This window comes from Lactuca serriola, chromosome 4 (genome assembly GCF_051521515.1).
Source record: "Lactuca serriola cultivar US96UC23 chromosome 4, Lser_US96UC23_V15, whole genome shotgun sequence".
Classification (NCBI taxonomy): Eukaryota; Viridiplantae; Streptophyta; class Magnoliopsida; order Asterales; family Asteraceae; genus Lactuca; species Lactuca serriola.
Genome location: NC_136411.1, coordinates 164364757 through 164382815, shown reverse-complemented (window position 1 = coordinate 164382815; position 18059 = coordinate 164364757). Strand labels below are relative to the sequence as shown.

General features: G+C 30.1%; 1 protein-coding gene and 1 pseudogene across 2 annotated transcripts; both read right to left on the bottom strand.

Annotated features, from left to right (window-relative positions):
- Nucleotides 1-4162: 4162 nt before the first annotated feature.
- Nucleotides 4163-5076, bottom strand: LOC145102881 (mitochondrial import inner membrane translocase subunit TIM23-2 pseudogene; annotated as a pseudogene).
- Nucleotides 5077-9010: 3934 nt separating this feature from the next.
- On the bottom strand, nt 9011-17613 carry LOC145102879 (U-box domain-containing protein 34-like). 2 transcript variants are annotated; one of them, XM_079040381.1, is made up of 7 exons: nt 17243-17613; nt 16916-17010; nt 16462-16577; nt 16193-16375; nt 10577-10817; nt 10380-10481; nt 9011-10277 (listed from the first exon to the last, which is right to left on the bottom strand). In XM_079040381.1, exons 1-7 carry the CDS (start codon nt 17391-17393, stop codon nt 9180-9182), a joined length of 1986 nt encoding a protein of 661 aa, XP_078896507.1. In that variant the 5' UTR covers nt 17394-17613; the 3' UTR covers nt 9011-9179. The 2 variants fall into 2 exon arrangements, with proteins under 2 accessions (XP_078896507.1, XP_078896508.1); XM_079040382.1 differs by adding an exon at nt 16669-16735 and having other exon boundaries at nt 16193-16577; nt 17243-17259.
- Nucleotides 17614-18059: the final 446 nt, after the last annotated feature.

Genomic DNA, 18059 nt, shown 5'->3' with positions numbered 1-18059 from the left:
TAATTCGGATTGTTTGTTAGAGGCACACAATACTTGTTGGAAATATTTGAACCATCATATTTTGTGAGACACATGACACAATCCTAGCCATTCATTTTGAAGATAAAAAAATTTTTAAAATGCAAAATAAATGAAAATTTTCAAAAAAAAATTTTAATATTATTTTCGTCATTTATTTTATCCAAAAAAATATTGTTTTTTTTTCAAAATATACGTTAAATATTCTAATAGAATATTATACTGAAAATATTCAAATCAAATTTTTAGAATATTAGAATATTCTACTATAATATTAAACTATAAATATTCAAAAATTTCTAATAGAATATTAGAAAATCCAACAAATCTAACAATTCAAATAGAATATTAGAATATTCTAACATTTTAAAATTTTGATTTGATTATTTATATTGTAATATTCTATTAGAATATTTCACTTATATTTCAAAAGAAAAAAACGGTGATTTTTTGTGGATATATTAAATAACGAAAATAATAATAAAAAAAGAATTTTTGGATTTTCCTTTTATTATGCATTTTATAAAAAAAAATTATTTTTTTGATCTCCAAGATTACATGCTAGAATCGCGTATTCATGTCTCATAAAATTAGCATGGTCCCAAATAAACATCTCTCTCTCTCTCTCTCTCTCTCTCTCTCTCTCTCTCTCTCTCTCTCTCTCTATATATATATATATATATATATATATATATATATATATATATATATATATATATATATATATATATATATATATATATATATATATATATATATATATATATATATATATATATATTGTATATCACTTTATAAAATCCAAATAAAATTAAAAACTATAATACAAAATCGTATTTGAAAACAAACCATTCTATTCGGAAAACAAATTTATCAAAACATGGCACTTTTAAATTTAATTACCAATATAATTTTGTTTTTCAACTAAAAGGTAAAATTTCATGATTGGTCTTTATAATTTGCAAGTTATAGTTTGCAAATTTAAGGCCGGCTATCAGAAACATTAAAGGCTTATGTTATTACAAGGCAAATAGTTAAATATGTATAAAAAAAAAGTAAATTGTCTATGTGAACAAAACTAAAATTAATTGCCCTAATAAATCATTTTCTTTATTTTTAATAGTGATTTTTTTTTCAAACGTTGTTTTAAAAATCTTCGTAATTTTTTAAATATTAATTAAATATTGATGAAGTCTAAACTTTGTTTTTTAATTAATAAATATATTTTTGTTTTTGAAATATTTTATATAGCCTTTTATAATTTTTTTCATTTATTTTTAAACATATACAACATTTTTAAAGTAAATACTATGTAACAATAAAATTAAATAAATTAAATATGTAACAATAATATGGAGAGTCTATCAAAAAACGAAAAAAAAATATTAGTTAGAAAATTAGAAAAAAAATCTATATAATGTAAATGTTTCTAAAATTATTACAACCTTTTAATACTTTTAAATTATAAGTTTATAAACTTTTAATTTTTTTAATACAACGTTTTAAACTACTATTTAACAAAAGTATTTTAAAATGTTATAGAAAATTATTTAATTATCATACAAAATCTGTGAGACACTTTAAAAATATTATAAAAGAAAGTTTATAAATAACTATATAAAAGTTATTAAAAAATTTGTATGAAAATGTAAGAAAATTTTAAAACATTTTTAAAATATTTAGTTTAAAAGCACTTGTATTTAAATTATATGAAAATAAGTTTTAGAAAAATTATAAACAAAATTTAAAACATTGTATTTGAAAAACCTATAGAAAAAATATCATAAAAATGTTGTAAAAAGTTTTTAAAAATCTTAAGAAATATATATATATATATATATATATATATATATATATATATATATATATATATATATATATATATATATATATATATATATATATATATATTATCCCTAATAAATAAAGAACTTTTGCTACATGTCACACTCTCATTGATTTGGCCACATGTTATTTTCTGGTTATTTTCAATTAATTTTTTTCCGCATGGCATTTTGTGGTTTTTCTCATTTTATTAATTTTCACATAATATTTAAATGTAATAATTGCAATAAGTATAATAATAAATACATATAAATTTCATTATTTAACTTCCTTCTAGTTTTAAATTTTCTAAATTAAAGTTTCATTAGTTTTCTTGATATTTATCTTAATTATTTGTTTGATTTAAAATAAAAACAAACAATTTAATTTTAATAATTTAATATTTTTCTATTTTTTTCTTATAAATTCAAACTTCTCAAATGTATAGAATTTCATATTTTTTTTTCTTTAAAATGAACTCATATAAAACTTGGGTCTTACACCTAGTATATATATATATATATATATATATATATATATATATATATATATATATATATATATATATATATATATATATATATATATATATATATATATATATATATATTCACATTTAAACAACTTTTTTTATATACATTTGACAATTTAACTCGTTAAATGTATTCACATATTAACATTATAACCTATTATAGCATGTGGCAATTTTTTTTGTTAACTACGGCTTCAAAAAAAATGAAGTAGTCTAAACATAAACAAAACGAAAAGGTAATTACCCTTGTAAGTCATTTTCCATAATTTTCTATGCGGTTAGTCTTTGCAACTAGGAATGAGCAAACCGGTCGCAACGAACCGACACTGAACCAATCGTTCACTACACAAGGCGGTTCCCAAATTCAGCTTCAAGGTTTATTCGTTCGTTGGTTTCAATTGCACCTGTTTTGCTAAAAAAAATCCAGACCGACCATGGAGGCCAAATGACAATCTTTTTTTATTAGTTACAGCTTCCGAAAACATACTAACTCCTTTATTATATTGTTAAGAGAAGGAAAAAAAAAAAAAAGATGATTAAAGTTCAATTTTTATTTTGATAGTCGGTTCTTTTCGTATTGTGATTTGACAAAGAGTTTGGTTCAACGCTGGAGGTGATAGCCAAGGGTGTAACGGAGGTGGGTCTAGTTCAAACTCAATGCCATAGAACAGATTGAAGGAGGGATGAATGATGGAAGGAATTTTTTTTAAAAGGTTGCTAAAAGACACCTCATTTTACCATTTAAAGACCCTTTATAATTTTTAAGGTATTTTTATTGGTTAAAATTACATTGTTCTTTGAAAAAGATGATTAAAAATAGTTACCTATTGGCTGACTTTTGATAAAGATATCTATAAGGTGTCTTAATTGCAACACCCCGGGAGGGGGTTATTTGAATTTTAGAATTAAAAGTAATTAAAATAAATAAATAAAGGATAGAAATGTCATTTCATATGTGGCAAGGAACAAACCACGCAAGAATGTAAAACGAAAAACATAAATATATTGCAACGGGGATCCAACAAAAAATATATCAAGTAGTTTTCAGGCAAAGCTCCTCAAAAGCATAAGCTTTATCAATGGAGTTATATTAGTGTAGATAAATAGATCCAGACTTCTTGCCCGAAATCTTGTTTTATTAGTCTAAAGATCAAAATATGAAGAAGAGGAATTCTTTGCTGAAGATATAGGTAAAGAATACTGAAAGGACTATTTCTTGGAAAATAAGTCAAAGAAAAACCTGCAAAAAATCTATGAAGGTGGAAGGGGTTATGCTTGAACCCTGAAAGTGAATGTTAGAGGGGCAGGAGTGATTATAAAACATAGAAAAAGAAAATTAGGAAAAAGAAAAGAGGGAGAAAAAGGTCTCTTACATAACAAAACTATCTACATAATCTTTCATCGTGATAATAATAATAACACATAGCAGTTGATATCAAGACATCACAAATTTTATAACCTGAAATCTGAATATGAACACCAAACATATAACAGATACAAAATGAACTCATTCAACCAGCAAGCCACCCATCCCTGATGAAACATCAACTAATACAGTGGACTATTAATCAATTAATGCAGAAAATCTCCTAACTTTCATCTAAAACAGGGAAAAATAATGATCTTAGTTTCTTCACATGTATATTGGCTGTAGTATGAGAGAGACATGATAACAGTTTATAAGAAAATGAATAATCATAACCATGTTTATCCTAAAACTAGTATGTAATTACAGGTCTAATGAAAAACACACAAACATTCACACATGAGGATGATGGCAGAAACCTGTAATGCAATTTGCCAATTTTCCATATCATCAACGGCATGTATTATTTGTCACTAAAAATCATTAATTGAAAGAACACCATATAACGAAGATTAAGTACACAAAATGAATTATGCATTTGCTTACATGCGAAAAATCGTCAATCAGCTTTTAAGCGTCTGACCTCGAGATCAAAACTGTAATAGAAATGGATCCCATTTAGGGTTTAGATGGGTACGTATCGCTTCAAAACCTGCTTCCCTGTCACTGCCAGCCCTACCGTTATTCCACCAATAGCGCCAGCAACTGCGGCGGATCTAGGACCTGCCGCCGCCTTATAAAGCGCTCCGGTACCCAACCCCGCCACCACGCTGTTGATAATATCATCTGTATCCCGAATATGAACCATACCGCTCTCCAAACCGGCATACAACAACCCGATCACACCCGCCCTATTCCCGATCTGTCGACCAGAGTGACCCGAGGCGTTAAGGATCCGATTAACTCTAAGCTTCATGGTATCTCCGGCTTCAGAAGCCTTGACTCCCTCGACTAAACCTTTTCCGGCACCGAGTACGGCGCCGCCGAGGTAACCGATACCGGTGTAGTATGTGAGATTTTCACTCCAACTACGGCGTTGAGCGATGGATTCTTCTTGGAAGAGGTATTCGGGGGACGTTGGGAGTTTGTATAGGGTTTGTGCAGGAACTTTAAGGTCTTGGTAAGGGTTGTATAGTCGCCGGTTACGGTGGTCGTCGTTTCCATCGTGATTTGAAGGACTTGGCTGGTAAGACATGGCGGAATTAGGTTTAGGGTTTCGATAATTGTGAGAATCTGAGCCTCCGAGGGTTTGTTTGTAGGAGGAGGAACAGAGGCTCTTCAAAAACCGGAGTCGTGTTTGCGTTTTTAGTCTATGGGTTTAGACGTTAGACCGGTTTATTAACAAAGGTATCAAACCCGTGACCCAGAACCTTCCCAAAATATTCTCTTTATGCACATCTTCGGTTATATCTATATTTGTTTACTATAAAAAGTTAAATTTCATAAAAGATCATTGTACTTTAAAATTTAGTATAGATTTTTTCATTTAACATTTGAGATATTTGTTTTATGAATTATTTTTGTAAAGTAACAAATAAAGATTTGAATTCTATAAAGACCTCATAGGCTGAAATTTGTCGGTTTATCCATTTTAAAATTTTATTTTATGAATTAACCATTATATTTGGTTTGTGTTCATTCGACGATAAGAAGTTCCAAGTTCATGAACAATAAGAGAATTGCGACTAGGAGAAATTGATAAGGACAAATACTTGTTGGAAGATAATGTCTACAGTTACAACTAATTGGTAATATTACTATTAATATCGGTGTCTTTTGGGGTTACACACAATAACAAATATAAGTAACATTGGTTAAAGAATAATTAAATGGATCTAGCTTGTTGATTAATTAAGGGCCTGTTTGATACGCATCTGACCGAGTCAGGTCAGACATTTTTTGCTGACTCGGTCAGATAAAGATGTTTGATAAACTAAATTTGGGGCATCTGACTCGGAAAGCTTAATCTGATCGGGTAAGATGGAAAAAACCAACTGACTGAGAAAGGAGGAAGAAAGGGAGAAGGGTTTCCAATTGTACCCTTGCGCTACCGAAGGAAGAAATCAGCGACTCCATCGTTTCTTCTCCTACTTCAGCGCCAATTTTCTTCTCCCGTAACAAGCAATCGTCGACGATCCTTTTCTCATCTGTTCCGATTTTTTGAAGTCTCCTTCCCCTTCTCATCAGGTAAGCTTCTTCCTTTTTTCCTCTTCTCATCAGGTCCGATTTTTTGATAATATATAGGTTTTGATTTATGATTTTTCTGTTGAACATGTATGGTTCTTCATTGAATTCTGAAAAATTCTCCAAGAATTTAGGCCCTGTGCTCGATTTCATCATATTTCTTTTGTTTTAGACTTGTGCTCAATTTCAAGGAGGGAGAGAAACCTGCGATATTTGCTGCAATTTGTATTAAATATCAAAGAAAACATGTTTTTATTGTTGAAAAACTTTTAAGCTTTTGGAGCTCCTGATGCATGTTATATGTTTGATAAAATGTGTGAACCAATATTTAGATTTTATTAATAGGTATACAAGATCCTCCTGTATGCTATATGTTGAGGCATTTGTGATTGATAGATAATTGTCTATTAGGAACACCAATTCTGTCATTTTTGTCAAAAACCAATGATATGGTGGATGACCCATGATTAAACCAGATCATCTCATGGAGCGATAGTTGAAGGATAATGGTGCAACCTTTCATTTTGTTCTATACATGTATAGCAAGGATAATGGTGCAACCTTTCATTTTGTTCTATACAGGTATAGCATAATTCTTCTTTGTATATCGTCTTTTCTTTTCCCTACTGTAAATTTCTCACTGTAATTTGATACTTGACATAGATAATAAAGGTGTTTGTTTCTTGATATATATTTGCATTTGGTTTTACTAGTTTTTTTATGCTTATATTCTCACTTGACATAGAATTCTTCTGCTCTTCTTCATTACCTTATATTAATGAGATGCACTAATTATCTTGTGAATAAGAAGAAGAATATTGTTGTTATATATTAAAGAGATGTACAATCAAGTAACAGGGTAAAATGGTCATTTTCATCATTCAGTCAGATGTAGAATCAAACAACATGATTTCTTACTCAATCAGAATTCCTTACTCAGACAGATCTTTCCGAGTCAGTACTTTCTCAGTCAGTAACTATCAAACGGGACCTAAGTAGTTAATTAATAAAATGAAACTTGTAGATCTAGACGGACCTAAGTGTAAAAATCGGATATTCAGATAATTACCAAAGATAAGGATGATTACTTAGTTACCAAGTAATTATCTATTAGGGTTTAAATCATTCCCCTATAAATATAGACACATAGAACTGAATTTGAGAGCTGATGAAACAATGAAAACCCTTAGAAGAATCGGTGGTGCTCTTAATTCTCGAAAATTTGTTCGAGCAAGTAATGATCTATAATGGTAAGTGATTTATTAGGTTAAAATATTTTCTTGTATGAAAAGCATATTCATTTCACTGATATATAAAGTGGAGGTTTGTGGTTATTTGTAAGCATGCACCGTGTAGACTTTAGGTTATAGAGTGTTTAGTTGAGAAATTGTGACATCCCCTATTTTTTAGGGAAAAAAAAAAAACTCTTCTTTACATTTTAAAATCATAATATCTTTGTTTGCAGAAAATCTCAGTCCAACAAAAAATTTTGCGGAAACAAACTCTTAATTTTATTTTTCTTTTTGTTAAAGATGATGTGAAGACTAAAGTTTTTTTTCCATATTTTAAGCATAGAGCTATTTTAAAATATGATTTAGATATCTTGGGCAAGCGAAAGAAGACTCTCAAGGATGGCAAAAAGTTGGATAAATAACTAAGAAATAACAAAATTTGCAACTATAGGTAAGTCATTAAGCTTGAAAAGTCAGGTATACATTTTGAAACAAAGATAGATGTGAATATTTTTTATTGTTTCTATTTACTTAATAGAAATTAATTTACATAGTTATTTTCTTGCATCCAAGGTCTTAATGTTTCTTTTTAATGTATGTATCTATGTTTGGTGGCGTTTTATATAAGTTCATTTCATTCTTAATATCAATGTTGTGTCAAAATGGATTTTTTTTTTTTTTGCTATATGGACTTAATATGGATTAGACTTCCTCCTTACAAATGTTTTTGGTTTTAAGTTTGATCGCTTTATGTCATGTTCTTTGATTATGTTCCATATTTTTTAAGGTGGTGTTTGTTTTTTTCCGCAGATCTTCTTAGCATATTTTGTCTGTGCGACGCAGGCCACGTGCAGACATTAGCCTCCGCAAACTGTTTGTTTTTTCTAAGACTGCAGACCTAAAAATGTCAGTGCGCCTTCTTCTTGGCGTAGATATAGACCAGAGTCTTCTAATATCTTCAGGCATCTTCTAGCCTAAAAAAGCACATATATCTTTATTTTTTATATTTTTGTTTTTTTGAATTTATACTTATTCCAACTTTATAAGTGATAACACAATTTGAAAAAAAAAATTACAGTACTTACAAAAAAAAGTTCGACGACACAAACATGATATTTTTGACAAATTTATAAATAAAAATTTATTACAATAATGGTCTTTGGAGTTGTTTATATAATAATAATAATAATAATAATAATAATAATAATAATAATAATAATAATAATAATAAAAATCTAAATAAAAATTTCTGACTGCAGACGGTTGATCCACCTCTTCTACTACAGAGGTCTACAGATGTTGTCCGCAGACTGCAGACATTTTGCCTCAGAAAAAACAAACAATACCTAATACGTTTGATTAACTTGATCAATTTTTACAATGTTCTTAAAAGTCATTAATTTTGTTTAGATTTTTTTCTAGGCAATCCCATGGGTTTTTTTAAGGATTTTGTGGCTTGGCATCAATGATTTTGACCAAGAAATAGTTAAGTTTTAGAACTGAAAAATCCCATTAAGTTTTGACTGTTTTAATTTTGATTTTTTGGTTGTAGGTCTTCTCTCAAATGTTTAATCCAGACGACAGTTAAGGATCTATGCCCTCTCTTCCAATCCGTATACCCAGATGCAAGTTTTTTTTTGTTAAATGGCAAATTGGTTTCATCAAAGTCTTGTGTTACAGATTATTCATCTACAATCCTTGATGAGAGCCTAAAAAAGTAAAAATGCAGATTATTAACTCAAGTAACACTAGCCCAAGAGATGCATCTCAAAGTCGTAGTACATTTGTGAGAGCAAATAGAAGAATGTTTGGTAAAAAATTTAGAATACTTTATAGAAAGTGTTGGAATTGCAATTAGTAACAAATAGTTTTGACTATGTAATTTTATAGGAAAATGCTCTCTCGGATACATCTACAAAGTAATTTTATAGGAAAGCGCTAGTTTTTTTTATTTAATTTTACAGATTTTTTCATTTTATTATTTTATAGTTTAGCTAACTATATACAAACAATGTCCTCTTTTTTATGAAGAATTACCAAAGTCCCCAAGCCGTTTAAGTTGAGGCAAAATAACCGACCCGAGATCCGGCCTACCCTTCTTCCTCATATCACAACACTGCAAACCAAGTTTCGCTAAACACATCGTCTCCTCAACCGGCCAATCAGCCACCGCCGGATCAACAACATCTACAAACTTCCCTTCTTTAATCGCCTTCGAAACCTGGTGAGTCAACCCCATCGGACTCTTCGCAGTAATCACCTGTAACAAAATCACCCCAAACGAATAAATATCCGACTTCGTCCCCAATATCCCCGTCTGTTGATACTCCGGATCAATATAACAAAACGTCCCCGCCGCCGCCGTCATGTGGTGGTACTGGGCACCATCGTCCGCCACTTCCGGCGGAACCAGTCTCGCTAACCCTACATCGCTGATTTTACTCACAAAGTTCCGATCTAATAGAATGTTTCCGGGTTTTAGGTCACGGTGGACTAGCGGCTGGGGTCGGGTTTGGTGGAGGAAGTGAAGGGCGGCGGCGATTTCGAAGCAGATTTTGAAACGGAGAGTCCATGGGAGGACTGGGGTGTTGTTTTTTCTGAAGAGTCGGTCTTCTAAGCTTCCGTTTTCCATGTATTCGTAGATGAGACAGCCGTATTCAGGGCATGCGCCCATGAGGAGAACCATGTGAGGGTGTCGTATACAGGTTAAGACCTCGACTTCTTTTTGGAATTGAGTTTCTCCTTGTGAGATGTCTGGACGTAAGACTTTAATGGCGACGAAGATGTGATCGACATTGCCTCTGAAAACAGGTCCATATCCTCCTTCACCGATTTTTAGGGTATTTGAGAAGTAGTCTGTGGCGATTTCTATGTCTTCAATTGTGTATTTTCTGTACTGAGTGTTGGATTTGGTTGAAGTGATAATGAGTTTTTTTCTTTCTGATGCTTCGTGTTCGGCTTTGAGTTCTGCCTTTCTTCTTTTATGGGCTTCGAGTTCTGCTAGAAGTTGAGCTTTTTGTGCTGCGTCAATGGCGGATTTGCTCTTCTGTTTCTCCACCTCCAACATAGCTCTTGCAGCTTCTGCTGCCTCGGGTGGCATCTGTTGATAAATCTCGGTTTCCTGAAAGGAAACATGAAGAAGTTAACAAAAACCTGCAATGTATAAACCAATAAATGAAAGTAGGTTATTCTTTTTTGCATTCAAACCTCTAATTAAACCTACCTTTTGTTTAGCATTTGTTGCTTCTTTGCAAAGCGAGTGATACATATCCATCGATTTCTTCAGTTCAAGTTTTACCCTCAAGGTTTCATCGTCTAGAGCATCCTGCATTTACCAACTATTTTGTAATGTGTATAAATAAATAAATATAAAACATTGCATTTGATTCACTGATATAATTGTTTAACAAGTGAACTCACTGTATTTTGAGAAGAGATGTAGACATTTGATGTGCACGATTTGTCTAAAATCTTGCAAGACGATTTGGCAATGAAATCATGGAGGTCTGTTGGCACAGTAGTCCTACTTGCTAACAAACTGTCTCTAGGAGCCATGGCTGTAAAATCATCATGACCCACTCGTCTTGCAATGCTTCTTGCAAATGGTGTTCTCCCAAAGCCAATGGTTCCATTTATAGAATTGGATTTGGATTTGCTCCATCTGACAAAATCCACTTAGACTCAGACATTGTTGTTCCTCTTCTTTTTATTTTCAATTTAGTGTTGTATAGATAAATGATTTATGTTTGGAGAACGCGTTGTATCAACAAAGACCGGTTTTTACTTAATGAGGTTTTACCCTTGTGTCTAAAAATGATGCCAAGTACAAAATGACACTATTTGAAAACTATTATAGATTGAAATTGTAACCGATGAAAATGAAAAAGAAGTGAAATACTTAAATAAAAGCGACCATGTGAATGTATAGAGTTGCCTCCTTTGCGGTTCATTTATTAAGACTTTGTGTTTGCATTAAGAATAAATTTCCTTACATACTGTCCGCATAAATTGTTGTCACTAAGAGAAGGTTGTTGGTAAACAAAAAAGTCCTTGTATATTGGGTTCATGCACACTTTTTTTTAAACAAAATAGGACAAGAAACCGACAAATGTTCACATATTTGAGATTTTAACAGGTAAAAAAGTCATCTAACAGTAAAAACAAAATACGATGGCTCTTTCTAAAATATGATCAAAATACAATTTCTATAATTTTATTTTAATTTTATATCATCTTACTAATCTTACTTTATTTTCTATATTTTCTCAGAGGGACTTATTATAGTGTACTTTCTCGATAGGTATGATCTTGTTGTACTTTCTCCATAAGCAATTATCATATTGTAATTTCTCCATAGGTATTATCTAATTGTAACTATTTTCAATGTCTACGAGGATATTATCTTATAACCAAAGCTTATTTATTCTCTTACTCATAATATTATTGTATTCTCTAGTATGATAATATGTGGCTAAGTTCTTAAAACAACTTATTAGCTTATTAGAGTTTCCACACAGCTATAAGTTAAAAAAATGTTTGGATAAAAAATAACTTATTCCGGTGGCAAACCTCCAATAAGTCATTTTTTCATAAGTTACCTCATACTTATTAGCTTATAAGCTAATAAACAATAAATTTTTTTGCCAAACAACCCCGTATTATATTACCATGATCGCCCTATCTCATGGTAATATCTTAATCTTAAATATAAATGTTTCTCTTTAATTAATAAGGAAATCTTCAGAAAAGTCATAATATTTTACCATATGTTACAAAAAAGTCTAAACTAAAATTTATTTACAAAAAAACATGAATTACCGGTAAAAATGACAATTTGACCTTTTTTTTTTCCGATTTCATAATTTATATTGGTTCCATTAAAGTCTCATTATTTTACCCTAACTTATTAATAAGTCTCAAACTAATACTTAGTGATCATTTGATCATTTTCTCCCTGTAATATATATTTTGCCGGTTTCATTGTTGACCTGGACGGCTAGTCATTAAATATTAAATAAGTTGATATATATATAATGTTATGTTTATCATAAACTTGATATCTTGATGAATTGTATATTTTTTGGAATATAAAATGCATCCAATGAAGACTAAGATAATTACATAAACTAGCAACAACTATCATTTTTGATGTTTATAAAAAATTTCAAATTATCTATCTAATCTTATTTAACCCAATATATCCATCTCATCATACATCAACTTATTTCCTGCCTTTTTTTTTTCCTAAAAGCATATATTTTACTGGTTTCATTGTTGACATAAATACAATCATAGATGAGTTTATGAGAAGGATATCAAATTTTACAGTAAATGTAGCATTATATAACTTATTTTATCTATCTTATCAGCTAATATAATGACTAGGTGTTCAAGTCGGTAATGAAAACCGGTAAAATGTATTTTAAATGGAGAAAATCGTCAAATCATCATTAGTTTGGGACTTATTCGTAAATTAGGGTAAAATAACGGAACTTTAATGAAACCAGATAAGTAATGAAACCGGTAATCGTCATTTACCGGTAATTCATGCTTTGTCGTAAATTATGGTAAAATATTATGACTTTTCTGAAGATTTCCCTAAGTAATATCCACAAAACCAAGAAACATAATATAGCTTCGGCCATTAGATCAATCCATCCGATAGTTGATATAACCTAATATATTTGTTTTTTTTAATAAATTTAAACACATACGCAAGTGAGTAAGAGTATTATTGGTATTTGATCTAGTAAAATCGATCAACAATCATATCCCTCGTTATGTTGATAATTATACCAATATTTTCATTCCACTATTCTATCACCCGTACACATATGGTAAACTATGTCGCTCATCGGAGATAAGTTCTAGATAATCGACGCATACCTTGATATACTCGAACATCATAAAGGTAAAAACTTGTTCTGCAATTGCATCTACACACCATATCGCTCATCGAAAATGCTAATCAGAAGTTGCAGAACATCCACGAAGCTTATTAACTGTTATTATTAGATCCAAATGAAGAGTTCGATTACGGAGGTCAGAGCACTTGATTTACTCGAATATCATAATGGTGAAAACCCTAACCTAGTTTTCTAAATGATTATCCACACCGTAATAGAGATTAGTATCGGTAGATATCGTTTATAATTGATTATATATTCACAAATTAGCATATGTTCATTTATGAACATACGTTCATACATGAACATTTTGATATTCACTTCTCATTTTGTATTTTGTTCTTTGACTACTTGTTTCTTGATTATTTGTAGTTACCGGTCTTTCATTCATATATATATATATATATATATATATATATATATATATATATATATATATATATATATATATATATATATATATATATATATATATATATATATATATATATGAGAAAACTATGATTAGTGTTTTTTATATTAATTCAACTATCCACTGATTTAAATTAGATTAATATATAGTTACATAAAGAATATTCAATTGGTATCGTTTATGATCTGATTAAACAACATTTATAATTACTAATTTGACCATTTATGATCTAATTAGCATTGTTACATAACTTAAAGTAACCCTTGAATATGGAATCAATTTATGATAATTTTTTATCCTCTAACTTTACAAGTAATGAAACAAAACACATACCCCTCACAACTTTTTGTTCAACATTTCAAACTTTGAATAACAAAAAAAAGTTGTTTTGGGTTGGCCCTAACTTTTATATAATCAATATTCAATAATGTCTTTATGGACCTTCAACTTATTTGATATTGTTTTGCTCTAGTAAGATTTTTTTTAACAACTTTTGGTTTGATTAGATTCACTAATTTCACATATATAATCTGTAAATGTGCATTCACAGAAACTAAGACACAAGGTTTAACGGTATTTTATTGTAACTTACTCTAACTGCAGGACACTAAATACTATATGCACGAAAAAGAAAGAAGGTGGCCACTACTACTTTTGATTTTTTACACATTAGATCTATTTACTCATTGATACAACATTTTTATTTCAATTTCTAAATAAAACCACAATATACTTATACTAAATGTATATATTTGTAAGTTAGAGGAGGAAACATATCATAAATTAATTCCATATTCAAGGCTTACAATATGTTATGTAAGTATGTTAATCATGTCATAAATTGTCTAATTAGTAACTATGAATACTGTTTCATCATATCATGAACGATCATAAACGAAACTAACTAAATATTGTTTATGTAACTATGCTAATCTAATCATAATCACAAGCACTAATCCTAATTTTCTCATATTTGCACATTTCCATAACAAACTAGTAAGTGCAAATAATCAAGGAACAAGTAATCGAGGAACAAAACACAAAATGAGATGTGGATACCAAAATGTTCATGAATGTATGTTCATAAATGAACATATGTTCATTTATGAATATGGAATAAATCATAAACAATATTCACTGATATTAATCTCTATTATGGTGTGTGGATAATCATTTAGAAAACTAGGAATCAGGTTTTTACCTTTCTAATATTCGAGTAAATCAAGTGCTCTAGCGTTCCAATCGAACTCTATTTGATCTCATAGCACTTAATAAGCCTCAAGGATGTTCTACAACTTATGATTAACATTTCCGATGAGCAAAAAAATGTGCAGATGGCATTGAAGAACGAGATTTTACCTTTATGATGTTCGAGTAAATCAAGGTCTTCGATATCTGCAATCGAACCTCTCCTTTGATCTGATAACACTCAATAATCTTCATCGATTATCTATGTTATGTGTAGATGCTAGAGCGGGTGATAGAAAATGTAGTGAAAATATTTGTCCAATTATGAACATAACAACGGAGATGATTGTCGATCGGTTTCACTAGATCATATATATATATATATATATATATATATATATATATATATATATATATATAAACGCAAGTTCTTCTGAGAACCTAAATATTTGTGCGAACTTGAGAACTACTGATCCAAACATCATTTTCCAAAATCAAAACCAAAAATATTAACGAAATGTATAGTGTCTAAGCCATATCTATGCTAAAAAAAAGATTTGACGATTTTTTTTTTAAAAATGTTCATATATATGCATTGTTGATGCATGCATATTTGCGTCCACAGTCCATATGACTGTTAATTCATAATATATGCATGCATGCATATCTACGTCTGCAGTCCATATGACTGCTGACGTATAGTTTTCAGCTATTGATGCATAGCTTGCAAGTTCTCACGTTTTTTTTATTTCGCACAATAACTTATATATATATATATATATATATATATATATATATATATATATATATATATATATATATATATATATATATATATATATAGACACACACATTAATCTTACATGAAGAGAACATGCTATGTGAGAGACAAAAACTACAACAAGATTAAAATACAATAATAGATTTGTAAGATAGAGAAAATAAAATAAGATAATACTCTGTGTCTTGATTTGGATTACAAAAAATACCATAAGATTACAATAAAATTATTTCTCAGATATAATATAATAACATTATAGGAATATAATTAAATCAAATTAAAAATATATATATTAAAAAAATTATTTAGAAAAACACTTAAATTTTGATCATTTTCTTAAGAAAGCCATAATATTTTATTAAAAAAAATAACGGGTTGTTTGCCTTTTACCGGCTAAAATCCCAAATCGGTAAATATTTTGTCGGTTTCTTGTTACTTTTTGTTAAAGAAAAATATAAACTTTATCGTAAATGAGCCTAAAATATACGGACTTTTCAGACAATAACCTTAAAAAGAAACTACATGTCAGACCTTAAAAAGAAACTACATGTGAGATAATGATTGATGGGACAAAAAATTGCAATTTTTTGTCTCACCCAAAAAGGGACATGGGTGCACTCTCATGTATCGTTTATGCAAACGACGTGAATGCCCTCATCCTCATCATGGAAAATAGTTTAGAAAGTTTGTCCAGTTCCATCTAATTTAGCCATATGTTGTCTAGGGGGATGCACATACTCTTGACTTACAAATCCACTTCTTCTGAGGAGCTTTGTGTTCCATTTGTTGATGCAGACAAGGTGTTAGGGGCAGGACTCTGAATGGCAGATTTGAGTTTTTGATTTTTTGATTTAGAAACCGCATAAAGATTACAAGTATCAGGTAATGATCTTTGTAGGCTGGATGCCACATCTGAACTGCTTTTGAATGCCCTGTGCATTTGAATAAAACAATCCATGAGAACAATAAAACACAAAAAGAAAAAAACAGAAATTATAACCTCAGCACAAATGGAGACCTGGTTAAACGGGATCGATAACCAACCACAAGATGAGTTATGGCATTCCTGGTGACGTATAGAATAAGTGCATTGGAAGCGTCTGAATCCTTTAAGACAACCTCCTTTGTTCTAACCTGAAATCATAGAATCAATGACAACTGATAAGTCGATCAATTATATATTTAGCTCTATGCTCAAAAGGACCAGTTTACATTTAGTTCATACACTGCAAGTCTGCAAGTTTGTGTGGTTGACTTTTCACATTTATTCCTATGAAAAATGAGTCCCCTTCCTACTTTTGAGTATCACATGAGTTAGCATCGGATCTTTGAAGAAAAAAAATAGACTTCTTTTTTGATGAACAGCTTTAAAACTACACAAACTTTTGCTCAAAAGCTTGAATGGTAGAGAATACAAAACCAAGAACCATGGTCTAAGACAGAATAAATGGTGAAGTAATTATGGAAATTACCCCTTTGAGAGCACAAAGTGAAGAAAAAGGTTGGAAAAACTGTTGCATTTCAGCTTCTGTTGGGGGCCTACCATCCTTGCCAATTCCGGCTTCATCTGAAACACAATTCAAAATTATATCTGATGTCAACTAACGCTAATTTTGTAGATTTGTACAATAACAGATACATTTAACATTAACCCTAGAAAAGATGGAAGCTCGATTAATTCGTATAGCATCTAATCAGATGTTCGCGATCAACTAATTAGAAAACCCTGATCACACATTGACACAAAGGATCGACAAGATTCATGATAATAATGATAAAAAGTGATTCGAGATACTAACCAGGTAAAGTGGTTTGGGTGAGAACATGAAGAAGCACAACGCATGAAATATTGTCGACGACGTTCTCAAGAGCCCATTTAACTGCATGTTGGCTATTCTTATCTTTATCAATTGCTATAGCCGTTGTTAAGGCTACGCCAACGCCGTCCATGGTGGTTTGTCCTCCGCCGGCGATAGACCTGAGGACAACCCAAATACCACCGGACGCCCATCCTACAGGAAATTACAGGCTCAAATTTATACCTGTCTTCTTTAATCATTCCATGGATTTCGTTACTGTCGTCTAAATCTGGAGCCAAATATGCATCCCGATTTTCCCGCATAAAGAAACGAACCCTAACTTCATCCACTTTGATTTTGCATTCGGGGTTGTAACGTACGCATTTTGATCAAGCCAAACAAGGGACATTATTATTATTATTATTATTATTATTATTATTATTATTATTTTTTATCTTATAAAAACCTAACATATTTTAATGAAAGTCTTAAAAAAATCATTATATTATTTTTTTTAGGTTGAAACCCTTATATTTTTTAAATTGTATCATTTAAGACATTAAGTTCCGTAAGTCCTAGATAGCCAAAAATATTAGGTAATCGATTCTTAACGATTCTATTGTTACAAATCATTATATTAAAATTTTTTAACAAAATATGAGGGTCTAAATGCACTAAAAAAAATAATATAATGGTTTTTTAATTCTTTCATGAAAATAAATTAGATTTTTCTGTGTTCAGAAAACCTTAAATAAGAATTTTAGAAAACATAAGGGCTTTAGTTTACTAAAAAATAATATAATGGTTTTTCTAAGCA